Source organism: Haplochromis burtoni, unplaced genomic scaffold (assembly GCF_018398535.1).
Source record: "Haplochromis burtoni strain Fernald_Lab_line unplaced genomic scaffold, NCSU_Asbu1 Contig_189, whole genome shotgun sequence".
NCBI lineage: Eukaryota > Metazoa > Chordata > Actinopteri > Cichliformes > Cichlidae > Haplochromis > Haplochromis burtoni.
In genome coordinates, this window is record NW_024582550.1 from 855,747 (window position 1) to 868,469 (window position 12,723).

Sequence of the window (12,723 nt, forward strand, 5' to 3'; positions counted from 1 at the left end):
ATTCAAGTCACCTAAAAGGTAAACCTGTTTCTCCATCACAGCTCTGATGATTCAGTAAGGACATCTCCTGGTTTCATCTTCATGTTTACCTCTCACCAGATATCCAAACCGATATCATGACCAGCAGCTTTACAGCTGTGGCTCCAGCAAACGTAAGCTGATACTTGAAATTAATATTAAATAAACTCTAACAACAGCTGATAAAGCTTAAACTTGCAGCTGTTGTTTAACACGACATCCGCTGGTTTCCTCTTTCTGGCGCTGTCATGGTCTCCGTGCCTGCCCGGTCGGCCCCACAAGGCTACATTTGCTGTTTCTGTTCTCTCCCTCTCTGTCTGGGCGGAGCTCACTGTGGGCTCCCGCCCTTGGCCCACACACACACCTGACAACAATCACCCGTCATCACCGGGAGCACTATTTGAGGCTGGAACACAGATCCTCTCGTCGCTGGATGATTGTACTACTGACATCTCTCCTCCTGCCTCCCCTTTCCCTCATCCACCTGCTGTCCTCCACCACTTGCTAATGTTACTGAATCTGTGGAAGCTCTGTGATAGCCACCCCCAAACAACTGAGTTATTTTTACACACCGGCCAGCATCTGACCAATCCACCACCTTTCATTATTTATACCGTTAACAGAAAAAATCATCGGCCCATAAAAACGAAAAATCACCATTGCCCGGTGGGCCGATGGCCAGTCCAGCTATGAGCAGAGGGAGAGAGAGAGGCAGTCGCTCCATATATCCGTTGTTAAGCTTAACGCTGGAATGCTTTATAAACATTCAGAGATGAAGTTACACACTTGCTTTACTTCTCTCTGGGATCACTTCCTCGGAGATGAAATGCTGGATTGGTAGCGAGGCTACAAATACACACGGTCCATCTCTAATACATACATACATACATACATATATATATTTTTTTTACCACATAAACTTATTATTATTATTATTATTAGCTTTATATAAGCTTGTCCAGCTTGTCTTTCTCCCGCTCATCTCAAAAAACACATTTTGATTTAGGAAAAGAGCTTTATTTATGCTTTGCTGCATCTTTCGTAAGTGCGATCAACGCATGAACACAGAGAACTAAAGTTACATCCAGGTAACATATATTTTTCATCTACTTTTAAAACGTTGTGAGCCCAGGTTGGGTGTAAACACTACTGTTAGGATTATGAATATTACTGAGCTATGAAACAGTTACAACCCCCCCCCCCCCCCCAAAAAAAAACCCCAAAAAAACTAGCAATCTCTAGCAACCATTAAATCTGCAAAAAGTTCAGAGTGAAAACTGGAAAAATATAAAATATAAAAAATATAAAAATATAATAACCTAGGCTTTGCTGTGATATCAACTTGAAAGAGCCTAAGTAGAGCTTATCAGAACCAGTGTACCCAGAGATTTATCATAAATAAGTCAGCCTGCGCATACTCCCATAATTGGATGTTCACTCCTGAGAACTTGTGAACATGTACTCATTTAAACTTGATTTCCTTTTGAACAAAGAGTAAGTATCTTGTATCCTCGTCAGCCTTTAGAGTTCTCTCTTTCATCCTGGATCATAGTTTCAATTTCGTTTCCAAGGTTGGAGAAAAATGGACGCTCATCAAAGTCATGTGCCCAGCACTGCCTCATCATAAGGTACACCTGGCATTACAATGAAAGTAATATGAGCAAGGATAAACATTGTGTAATAAAAGGATAGAAGGGAAATTACTTTATTGCTGATGTAAGACAGATAAGAAAGTCGTTTCTCCAAAGGTCTGATTTACTTACAATAGCAAAGATCAAAAAGTATTCCGAAAAAACTACAGTTTCGACCGCACAGAGCAAACGTACCTTGGGCGGGCAGTTTAAAGGTGGTGGTAACCTCCAGTTACCCTTCAGTAGATTTGCCAGATGCACTGAAATGGATGTACCCAGCACGTTGTGCCCAATCTCCTGCATATAAAGCTGAAACAAAACAGTAAGCCATGGGAATCCATATTTAAGCTGAAGCATTTTCCAGACACATTTGTAACAATTGTACATTTTCTTACTCTTTTCGGATTGAAACTTATATCACAGTAAGAGAAGATTTCATGAAGAACAACCCCGAAACTCCAGACATCTGATTTTTGGGAGAATCTGGACTCAGTGATGGACTCTGGGGCATACCTGCAGTAAATGCATGACCATTAGAGCACAGAATAATCCCGAGTAATGGGGCAACTGTGATCTTCAAGCAGAGGAAATCTATCTCATAGCTTATGCTTCACTTTTCAACATTACATATTCTTTTCTGAGAAGCATTTCTTCTAAAAATAAGCACTGTCTCATGTTTGGTTTTATTCGTGTCTTTCATTTAGTCATATTAGGAAGTATTAACAGCTAGTAACCACACCATCGACACAAGAAAGCAGCTGATTCATTGAAAAGCAGTTATTAGATTTTTATTGGTGAAACTAGTGGAAATCTACCAGAAGATGGGGCTCTCTCCTGGTTGGGTGACACGGTAGTAGTCCTTATTATGTGGAATGACCTTGGTCAGCCCAAAATCAGCGATTTTTACCAGTGTCTCACTGGCTACAAGGATATTTCGGGCTGCAAGGTCTCGGTGCACATAACGCAGGCTCTGCAGGTACTCCATCCCCTGACAGGATTAGAAACAAACGAAAGACACTTTTATTTTTAGCTCTGTCAATCTCCCTCTGTGTTTTAAGGTTTTTTTTAAAGATTTGCAACACGTAGAACTGTGGAAAGTCTATGTATTTGTGTGTGTCTGTGGGGGAAATACAATAAGCTATATGGTATTAGAAGGTAAATATTTTTAGCTATTAATTCTTCTTGTCACCTTCTAATACAACTCGAAAACGTGCGTCATCGTTACACAGCCACAGCAGAGAGAAATATTCTACACACACACACACACACACACACACACACACACACACACACACACACACGTCAGGTGCACATACAGGTGAGTAAAATCTTTATGACTTGAGTCTTGTGACTGCCACATGTGCAATAAGCTTAATAAGCTTACATCCAAATATGAGCGTTTTATCTGAATATATTTGTTATTTGTATGTAGAAAATATACATGGGGTAACTCAGTTCCCTTTTGCAACAAAGGTAGAGTGAAATTACTGTTTAATACTAATGTCTAACTGCTACAGCTAGCAATAAGCCAAAGAGTCTCCATCTGCTGTTGGAATAATATGACTGCACGCTCAGATGTTTGACCAATCACGATGAGGGGCAACAATATCCAAAGTGTTCAAAATGTATGAGGACATTTGTGAGAATGATCACTCAGATGAGGCCGAAAGGTTTTATCTACCCATCAATTTGTGCTCTTTTTATTAGCTGGTAGCTAGCATTAAAATAAAAATTCATGTTTTCTTGTTATTGGGATACGTATGTGCTCACAGCTCATTTTGAAAAATGCACCATTTATAGTGACTGGTGAGTACTATGTAAGATTATTTGACCACAATACCTGGCTTATTTAAAGAAAAAATCATAACGATTTGGTATTTGAAGTGTTTGAGCGCCTTTATTTATCTATTTTTGTGCATTTGGCAGGGGATGTCTGCCTTTTGTAACACGGTGTGCTGCAACCCCCCTAAGTCCCGTGGCCTTGTCCACACACACATAGAAAAGTCTTTTAGACATTACTGACAGACGTCTTTGATGTAAATTAAACAGGAATGAAACATCCATTCTATAACATCTTACGACTTGTTTGGGGCGATCGTGGCTCAAGAGTTGGGAGTTTGCCTGGTAATTGGAAGGTTGCCGGTTCGAGCCCCGGCTTGGACAGTTTCGGTTGTTGGGCAAGACACTTCAAACGTTGCCGCCTGGTGGTGGTCAGAGGGCCCGTGGCGCCAGTGTCCGGCAGCCTCGCCTCTGTCAGTGCACCCCAGGGTGGCTGTGGCTACAATGTAGCTTGCCATCACCAGTGTGTGAATGACTGAATGGGTGGATGACTGGATGTGTAAAGCGCTTTGGGGTCCTTAGGGAAAACGTGAGCACTGGTTCAGGAATGGCTTCACATATGTCGCGTCAATTTTCAGATCCTGCCCAATCAGATCTGTAATCCTGCTGCGTCACAGGCAGCTTTAAATCCTGCTGGTTTACACTTGCTTGGGAAGACATCTTTATCAAAAGCAGCAGGTCAAGCACACGTTAAAGCAAAAGACTTTCAAGTCATAGAATGTGCAGTCGATACTCATTTATGATTGTGTGGGCAAGCAATTAATTCCTGTCCATATAGCAGAGGTCATATTTTTAACATTTTGCAAGCTCACGCACCTTACAAATCTGAGAAGCAAATAGTAACATCCGCCTGGTGTTGATGTTGTGTTTGTTCTTCTCTAAGTAGCCAATAAGGCTGCCATAAGGCAGGTACTCCATCACTAGACTCATGCTGAGGCGACCTGTGAACAGACAAGCCATAACGTTGTTCATCAGATAATGTCCTTTCAAATCTTTGTCACTGAAACACAGAGACATGTCTGAGTTTCATGCTTTAAGAGGAAATGAGTAAGTGCAACGAGCTCTTTTGCTTGGTTCACTTACATTTACACCTTTTACAAAAAAGTCATACAAGTCACCTTAAACATGTTTTTGAAGTGGCACAGCAATCCTTAATCAGTTCACATTAACACATTTATAAAACAGGAAAGGGAGAGGTAAGAGTTTTACAGTCTAAGCAGGGGGCAGATCATTTTATTATTGTTTGGGTTTTTTTTTTACCCATGCTATAGCAGACTCCCTTGTATTTGACGATGTAGTCGCAGTGTAAGACGTGGAGGGTGTTGACCTCCTTTTGGAAGTCCTCCAGGTTTGACTGCTTGTTGGACTGCAGCTTCTTCACAGCCACCAGCTCACCAGTGTTATCACCCAGCGGGTCATAACGGCAAAGCTCCACGCTGCCAAAGTTCCCCTGCAAATGTGTTAAGTCACAGGTAAAAACTGAAGTTAAAGTAGATGCATGAAAGAGACGGATAAAGAATGAGCACAAATAGTAGGTCCTGCTTGTGTAGCATAACATCAGCTTGACACATTTATTTAGTTTAAAGCTTCTGTCCATTATATGTCACCTCACACTTACTTTTCCCAGAGGGGAGATGTAGCGCAAGTATCTCTCCTCAAACAATGTCTGGTCGTGCTGAGGGTGGCTGTAAGATCTGCACACGGGGCTCTGTGTGACAGGTTCGGTAGCGTGAAGTATCACATAGTCTGGCAAAAAAACAAGGCAACGTTAGCAGTCAGCAGCATTTTCCCTTCAGTGAATCTCAGCGTAATACCTAAAACATCATCCATTTGGAAAACAGCTATTGGTAGCAACAGTAGTCTGTTTAACAGCTACCCCTGGACGAATCACACAGACACACAAACACAAGGACAAACAAAGATTTCTCTTTGCTGTTTTATAATTTACATTTAAAAGGTTCACTGTACTACTGTATATTAGAGCATTTTTTGAAATGCACTTACTTATATTGTGTTATCTCAGAGCCATTGCGGGGGGGGGTAGGGGGGGCGCGGTATGAAAAGGAAAAAAACAAAACAAAAATCACTTGGACACTGCTAGCATAATGGACAGGTTTTTGACGGGGCGCCCACACAAGGCAGGAGATGAAGCATCGCTGAATATGTTTCCAAACCAACTTCATTCTAAGCCAAAGACTAGAAAATATGGTGAAGCATATCTTCCCTTTGGCTTCACCTGCACAAGTGCCAAGCAGTGTTGCCAACTTAGCGACTTTGTCGCTATATTTAGCGAGTTTTCAGACCCCTTAGTCGCTAAAAAAAGACGTGAAAGCGCGTATCGCTTTTACTCTCAACAAGCAGCGGGTGCTGTAACGCAGTCAGTTCTTCTTTTACTCTTTTACTCTTTTGCTGTTTTGTGGATCACAAGGTTTAAAACTACTTATAAACACACACACACAAAGTAACTCCACCAGAGTGCCCATTTCGGGTCACTTTTGCAAAAAGAATTTCAAAGTCTGTTTTAAATGATCTCTGATCCAGAGAAGATGATGATCCAGGGTCATGTTCACGTATAACTTTGTTTTTTATAGAGTTGCATGACAGAGTTAATTGTGTTTTACAGACAGCGATTTCTGGAGATGTCCCTGAGCCCGTGCAGTTATTTCAATGAAAGAATCATGCCTGTTCTTATGCAGTGCCACGTGATCATTGGCATCCAATATTCATTTTAGGCCTTGTCACTTGCACACAGAGATTTCTCCAGATTCTCTGAAACTTTTGATGGCATCATGTGATGACATATTCAAAGTCTTTGCAATTCTATATTGAGGAACATTATTCTGAAATTGACCCATAATTTGTAGAGGTATTTTTTTGCAGAACTGGTGAACCTCCACCCGTCTTGACTTCAGAGAAACGTTACCTCTTTAGGATGCTGTTCTTTATTAGCGCTGACTTTTGTCACTTGCATTCCAAATTGTTTGAGATTTTTGGCTGCCATCAAACTCTAAATCAGCTCATATCTTTCATGAAGTCAAATCATGGATTCTGTTTTATTTACATTTCATAAAACACCATCATTTGTTATCTATGTCTTCTTTTCTAAGGATTATATCTGATACAAAAAGTTAGTCAAAGTATTGTGGTATTAACTGAATTAATTTTATTTATCTAATTAATTTATGTTTTAAAGGACAGTTTTAACATGTATGTGTCAGCTGATTACCAGAACAGTATGGTACGCATCTTTACCTGAAGTGATGAGACTGTTGAGTTGACGGATAATACTGCGACATGAAGGTCTGAAGTCTGCCTGGTAGTCCATACACTGACTGATCAGATCTGCTAGCTCTGTCCACTGAGAGGGAGGCAGCTGCTGGAAACTCTCATAAAACTGCTTCTTCTGCAAATAAAAACAAAAACAAACACAACACATTTAGCACCACATAGCACCATTTAATGTTTGTACAACAATTTTTCTAACGACTGAAAATTCACAGAAAAGGAAGTGCAATTTTCATTTAATCTACACAGTATTCTCAGTAGTCTTTTCACAGTGTTGCATTTTATTTACATCAACTTGAAAAGTTAATATAACATTCTGAACTGCATCAGTTTTTCTGCATGCTGAACTTTATGAACCAAAACCAGAGCTACAACTCACACACAGAGTCCTCTAGTTTAGGCATTTTCTGCAATTGTTGCATAACAGCAATGAGCTTTGAGGGATCATGTAACACTGACCCAGACAGCTAAAAAGTTTAGAGTGTTTAAAGCCTTCCAAAACCACAAACTGCAGATCAGGGAATACGATAATCTACCTGATCTAGGTTCCAGCCTCGTAGCAGGGAGTTTCCATTGTTAAAGATTTCCCACACTGTGGCGCCAAAGCTCCATTTATCACACTCGAGGGTCAGTTTTTCTGGAGCGCCCAACACCTCAGGGGCCACCCAGGGGATCCTGTCCAGAATGACTGGAGAAACGACAACTCTATTAATTAAGCTTCTTCATCTATTTGTTTGTTTGGCTATAAGGAAGCAGCTAAAAGTATCCTTTATTTTGTAAGGCATGTTAATGGGTATAAAATAAAATGAATAAAGCTAAAATTGGTTACCATTGCATAAAGAAATGCTGATACATACATTACAGTAAATAATCAGTCAATTTAAATAAAAAAAAAAAAGGCTTTACCATCTTTGCCCACCATGGCCATACTGATGCCCGGATCACTCAGCTTAATGAAAGGAGAGCTCCCCTGAGAGGGGTCACCTTCTCTGGCCAGCAGCAGATTTTTGGCACAGATATTTCCATGAACAATGTTCTTCTCTTCCTGTACGAGGGTTACATGTGATTTTAGCAACTACATTTCAAAGTAAGCAGGACAGAAAAATACCTGTTTGCTTGTTTAGTGTTATTAGGAAACACTTCATCCTTCGCATTAATTCTACTGTTCACAGCAGTTATGTATTTTAAAATACCTGGTAAAACATGACATTTTAAATAACATTTATTTGCACATCACGCAATCTACAGTCAGGCCTGCTCTAGGCTGCCTTCTTCTCATTTCCACATCGGTAAATCTTCCTTACCAGGAAGTTGAGGGCTGATGCGAGCTGTTTGGCTACGTCAAGTTTCCAGCTCACTGATACAGATCTCCCCCTTTTCAAGTAAAGGTCAAGGGCCCCGTACTTGACATACTCCTGCACCATGATGTCTGAAAGGCACAACAAGGTTTGTTTCAACAGCTGTACTTCAAACCAAAACACAGAGCGCTCACTCGCAGAGCAGGGCCTGAGCTAGGGCCACATGATATGAGACAAAGTTAACCAAATAACTGTCAGCTTTGAAATTACAACTACTTGTGTCAGTCGAAACACTGATTGCACAACATTCAGCTTTACTGGGCTTATTAGCAAACAACAAAACACAAAACAACAAAAACAGTCAATGCGATCATGGAACTTAGTTTTAACTCACTCTTTGCTCCGTGAACACTAACACCATATACAAGGAGCAGGTGTCTGTGTGCAATCTGACTCATCAGGCTGGCAGCTTCAAAGAATGACTGAAATGGTCAAAAAGCATGTGTTAATCATAAGAAACAAATACATTTAAAAAAAAATACTTAGGTATATATAAAGTCACCTCCCAGCAGTTCTTGTGAGTCGCATCGAGCTCTTTCAGCAGAACTTCGGTCACACGTTTCTCCCCGTCATGAATGTCGATTTTTTTGCCTTTAAAGATTCGAGTGAAAGAGCCCTGTCCGAGGCTTTCGTCCTGATTGGGAAAGTATCCATCATAAACAACATTATAGCTCAGCGATTCTTTTTAGATTACCGTGGCTATAGCGTCACAGTAGCAGCATTAGCAGTATTTGTTAGTGCCACAGCGTTATTCATTTAAAAAGACACAACTGTAGCTGTAATGGAGGTATGAGCAGTTGTAGAAGAAGCAGGGGCAGACATTTACACTTTCAGGTCTCGGCTCAAACCAAGAAAGTGTGAATAGATACGTTGCATATTGTTGAGATAAAGAATAAACATTTTAATCACAATACTCGAGATGTGTCTCCTTAGAATAATAGATTTGCAACAAATCTCTGCTAAAGAAGACTCGTGTAGGACTGTTCCTGTTGAGAACCCCTTGATGTGACTGTGTCAGCTGACAGAATATTGGGACTGTCCCATATAGTGTAACTATTTTCGTATGAAATTCAGCTAATGATTATCCATCCATCCATTCGCGTCCGCTTATCCTGTTCAGGGTCGCGGGGGGCGCTGGAGCCTATCCCAGCTGTCATAGGGCGAGAGGCAGGGTACACCCTGGACAGGTCGCCAGTCTGTCGCAGGGCCAACACACAGAGACAGACAACCATTCGCACTCACATTCACTCGCACATTCACACCTATGGACAATTTGGATTAATCAATTAACCTATCCCCACTAGGTGCATGTCTTTGGACGGTGGGAGGAAGCCGGAGTACCCGGAGAGAACCCACGCAAACACGGGGAGAACATGCAAACTCCTCACAGAAAGACCCCGGCCTGGTGTTGGAATTGAACTCAGGACCTTCTTGCTGTGCGGCAACAGTGCTAACCACTGTGCCACCGTGCTGCCCGCTAATGATTATACTGTTGTTAAAAAGCACAACTCTGAATCAGTCTTCCAGAAATCACGATAAAGGGTGCCAGCTCTTGTTCTTCATTCAGCTACTTAAGGGTCATTACAGCAGATCATCTGCTTTTATTTCACCCTATCCTCAGCATCCTCTTCTGTCACGCCAACCCTCTTCATGTCCTCCTTCACTACATCCATGAGCCTCCTCTGAGGTCTTCCTCTTTTCCCCCTGCCTGGCAGCTCCATTTTCAACATAATTTGTCCAATATAGCAACGATCTCTCCTCTGATGCCCAAACCATCTAAACCTAAGTTGTCCTTCTAAAATACCAGTTTCTAATCTTATCCATCTTGGTCACTCCAAGCAGAAATCTTAGCATCTTACACTCAAGTACCTTTAGCTCCACGTCCTGTCTTATGTCCGTGCCACTGTCTGTATTGAAACTCTTCTAGCGTCACTACCTCTGCTCCTCAGAGCTTCGCTGTTACACCTGCCCTGTTCTCATTCACACACATGTATTCTGTCTTACTTCTATTGACTTTCATTCCTCTTCTCTCCATTGCACACCCCAATGTCTCCAGACTCTTTTCCACCTCTCCCCACTCTCACTACAGATCACAATATCATCTGCAAACATCATAATTTATAGAGACTCCAGCCTGATCTCATCTGTAAAGCTGTATATCACCATAGCAAACAATAAGGGGGTCTGAGCCGATCCCTTATATAATCTCACCCTCACCATGAACCCATCTATCACACCAACTGCACACTTCACCAATGTCTCACAGTCCTAATACACCATCCTTACATATTTCTGACTTCCTTGTGCACTATCACAATTACTCTTTTGGCACCCTATCACATGCTTTCTCTCTCTATAGATAGATATCTGAAATTCAGGACAGTTTCACAGGGTACATAGGTGCTGTGCAAATCTTTGCAAATCTTGTTGCAGCTATGAAATATCATAAACACATGGAAGCTGTAATACAGGGTGCTACTGTTCATGTCAGAAAGGAATAAGTTAAGGTAATAAACAATTAAAAATTACAATTCAAAGAAAAATAACCAACAACTATTCCATATCCATCTAGTCTGTTGTTTGTGAAAGGTGCAGGAGGAACCACTGGAGATGTGGTTGACATCATAGCTATAGCATTGTTTGGATTCCCAGAATCCCTTTCTCTACATGGGGCTGAAGAGCTACCCCAACAGAACAATGCAGGAAAATAAATCCAAAATGAAGGATAGCAGCTGGGGGAAGTGGACTGCTGTTGCCTACCTCTGAGTTAACATTAATTTTTCAATAGAAATTTAATGATACAGATCGTTTATAAATAATTGCCGTTTACTGTTTAAAAAACGAGTTCACCACTATAGGTATGCACCACTTCTCGTCCAAAGCTAGCAAGCAAGAAATGCCTGTTATGTTAGGATAAAGGTATATTTTTCATTAATGCTCCTGCTCTGCTTTCACTAAAAAAGGAGTAGATGGAAAAAGAAGAAAACAAGTAGAAGAAGTTTTGTACTGACAGTCATCAGAAGTACCAACTGGCCTGATTGGCACAACATGCAGATATACTTACGCAGCTCAGGTCCTCATATTTGATCATATGAAACTGGATGTGACTGAATTTGTTCCTTTCGGTTGATGGAGAGCCTGGAGCTTCTACAGAGCTGCAGTTGCGTATGATGATCAAATTTGTGAGCTCTTTAAAAACAGCAGAAAACATAATATTTCTTATAAAATCTTCAATCTTTCAGACATATATTACCTCAAACAAGAATTGAATGATGATGAGTGCACAGAAGATTGTCGAGCAACTGTAGATTTGACAGTACATGTGTCCTAGTAATGTTTTTTTCTATATCCTTGATGTAGTTCAGAATACTGAATGTGACAGTTACACATTGTAACCATGTGGATGTTCATTTGTTTCTACTGCTACAATTGATAGCTTGCACAGGTTAATTGAAACAATAAAACTTAGATTATGAGACAACTGTAATATGACAATTTCATATTCAAAAAAAAATCAGAACAGTATGTACTCTATTGCAAAAATTGGCATGCAGTTGATGCAAATATGTAATCACACTTTGATTTTCCTGTAACAGACCCGTCAAAAAATATGGACATAACCTGCTGCTCTTAACAGCAAAGTCTTACAGTGCCACTAATCTGCACTGTTTCTAATGGCCAGCAGGTGGCAGCTCCTCTGTGAAAGAAGTTGCACTATAGGATACTCTTGGTAGTTGGCTCTGAACTTATTTTGGCAAGTACTTTTTATGTTTCTTTTTCACTAGTGAAAACAAGCATCCCAGTTGTCACAGTGTTTACTCACTGCGCCTAGCTAACTAGATAAGCTAGCTTATTAATTTATCCTCTTGTCTAGTCATGGTGCTGAATTTCAGGAAGTAGATGGCCAAAATGAAGTATCAGGGTCACATCTCTCTGTGTGTTTGCCCTTGTATTTTTGGCGATCAAGGCAGATAATGTCATCTGTAGCTTGAAGAAACATACCTTTGGGTCGGGGTGGACAGCAGCAGGTTAACTTGACAGGTACTTCAGCCAGCAGGAGCTTATTGTGTTGATAGTGGCTGGTAAGCTCTCTCAAGCTGGAAAATGATTTCTGGACACCAAAGAGACTGTAGTGCTCATTTTTATTAATGAGACAGTCTTTATAATCAAGTCCAAGTGGAGTCTGCAAAAATAAGAGGGTGATTTTTGATCAGAAGGAAGAATTCAAACACTTGAGTCAAAATGTAAGCCATGGGAAACACTCTTGCACATCGGATTGAGCAGATGCTTCTTTAACATGAAGTGGGTGACAAAAAACATTTAAACAAAGGTTTTTGTCTATATCTGTACCTGAACACAAACAGTGAGGAAAAAGTTGTCATAGTTCTTCGGACTCTGCCGCAGAAGGAAGGTACCACCTTTGTATCCTGACTTTTTCAATTTGTTGACTGCAAACTCTGATCTGCTCAAACAGCATAAAAACAAATCAGAATATATCTATCTATCTATCTATCTATCTATCTATCTATCTATCTATCTATCTATCTATCTATCTATCTATCTATCTGTGTGTGTGTGTGTGTGTGTGTGTG

The 12,723-nt window shown here is 40.7% G+C and overlaps 1 protein-coding gene across 2 annotated transcripts in view; it reads right to left on the reverse strand.

The window, feature by feature from the left end:
* Nucleotides 1–1,013: 1,013 nt before the first annotated feature.
* jak3 (Janus kinase 3 (a protein tyrosine kinase, leukocyte)) overlaps nucleotides 1,014–12,723 on the reverse strand; it is an 18,976-nt gene continuing 7,266 nt past the window's right edge. The window contains exons 9-24 of one of the 2 annotated variants that reach the window (XM_005934842.3): nucleotides 12,482–12,593; nucleotides 12,134–12,314; nucleotides 11,196–11,320; nucleotides 8,634–8,765; nucleotides 8,466–8,553; nucleotides 8,078–8,202; nucleotides 7,680–7,818; nucleotides 7,310–7,461; nucleotides 6,741–6,891; nucleotides 5,107–5,234; nucleotides 4,749–4,938; nucleotides 4,305–4,429; nucleotides 2,465–2,637; nucleotides 2,045–2,162; nucleotides 1,845–1,958; nucleotides 1,014–1,652 (exon numbers count right to left, since the gene is read on the reverse strand). In XM_005934842.3, coding sequence (XP_005934904.1) covers nucleotides 1,533–1,652; nucleotides 1,845–1,958; nucleotides 2,045–2,162; nucleotides 2,465–2,637; nucleotides 4,305–4,429; nucleotides 4,749–4,938; nucleotides 5,107–5,234; nucleotides 6,741–6,891; nucleotides 7,310–7,461; nucleotides 7,680–7,818; nucleotides 8,078–8,202; nucleotides 8,466–8,553; nucleotides 8,634–8,765; nucleotides 11,196–11,320; nucleotides 12,134–12,314; nucleotides 12,482–12,593 — 2,173 coding nt within the window. In that variant the 3' untranslated portion in view covers nucleotides 1,014–1,532. Of the gene's footprint in view, nucleotides 1,653–1,680; nucleotides 1,959–2,044; nucleotides 2,163–2,464; nucleotides 2,638–4,304; nucleotides 4,430–4,748; nucleotides 4,939–5,106; nucleotides 5,235–6,740; nucleotides 6,892–7,309; nucleotides 7,462–7,679; nucleotides 7,819–8,077; nucleotides 8,203–8,465; nucleotides 8,554–8,633; nucleotides 8,766–11,195; nucleotides 11,321–12,133; nucleotides 12,315–12,481; nucleotides 12,594–12,723 lie in introns of those variants that run through there. The other variant, XM_042225925.1, reaches the window with a different exon arrangement.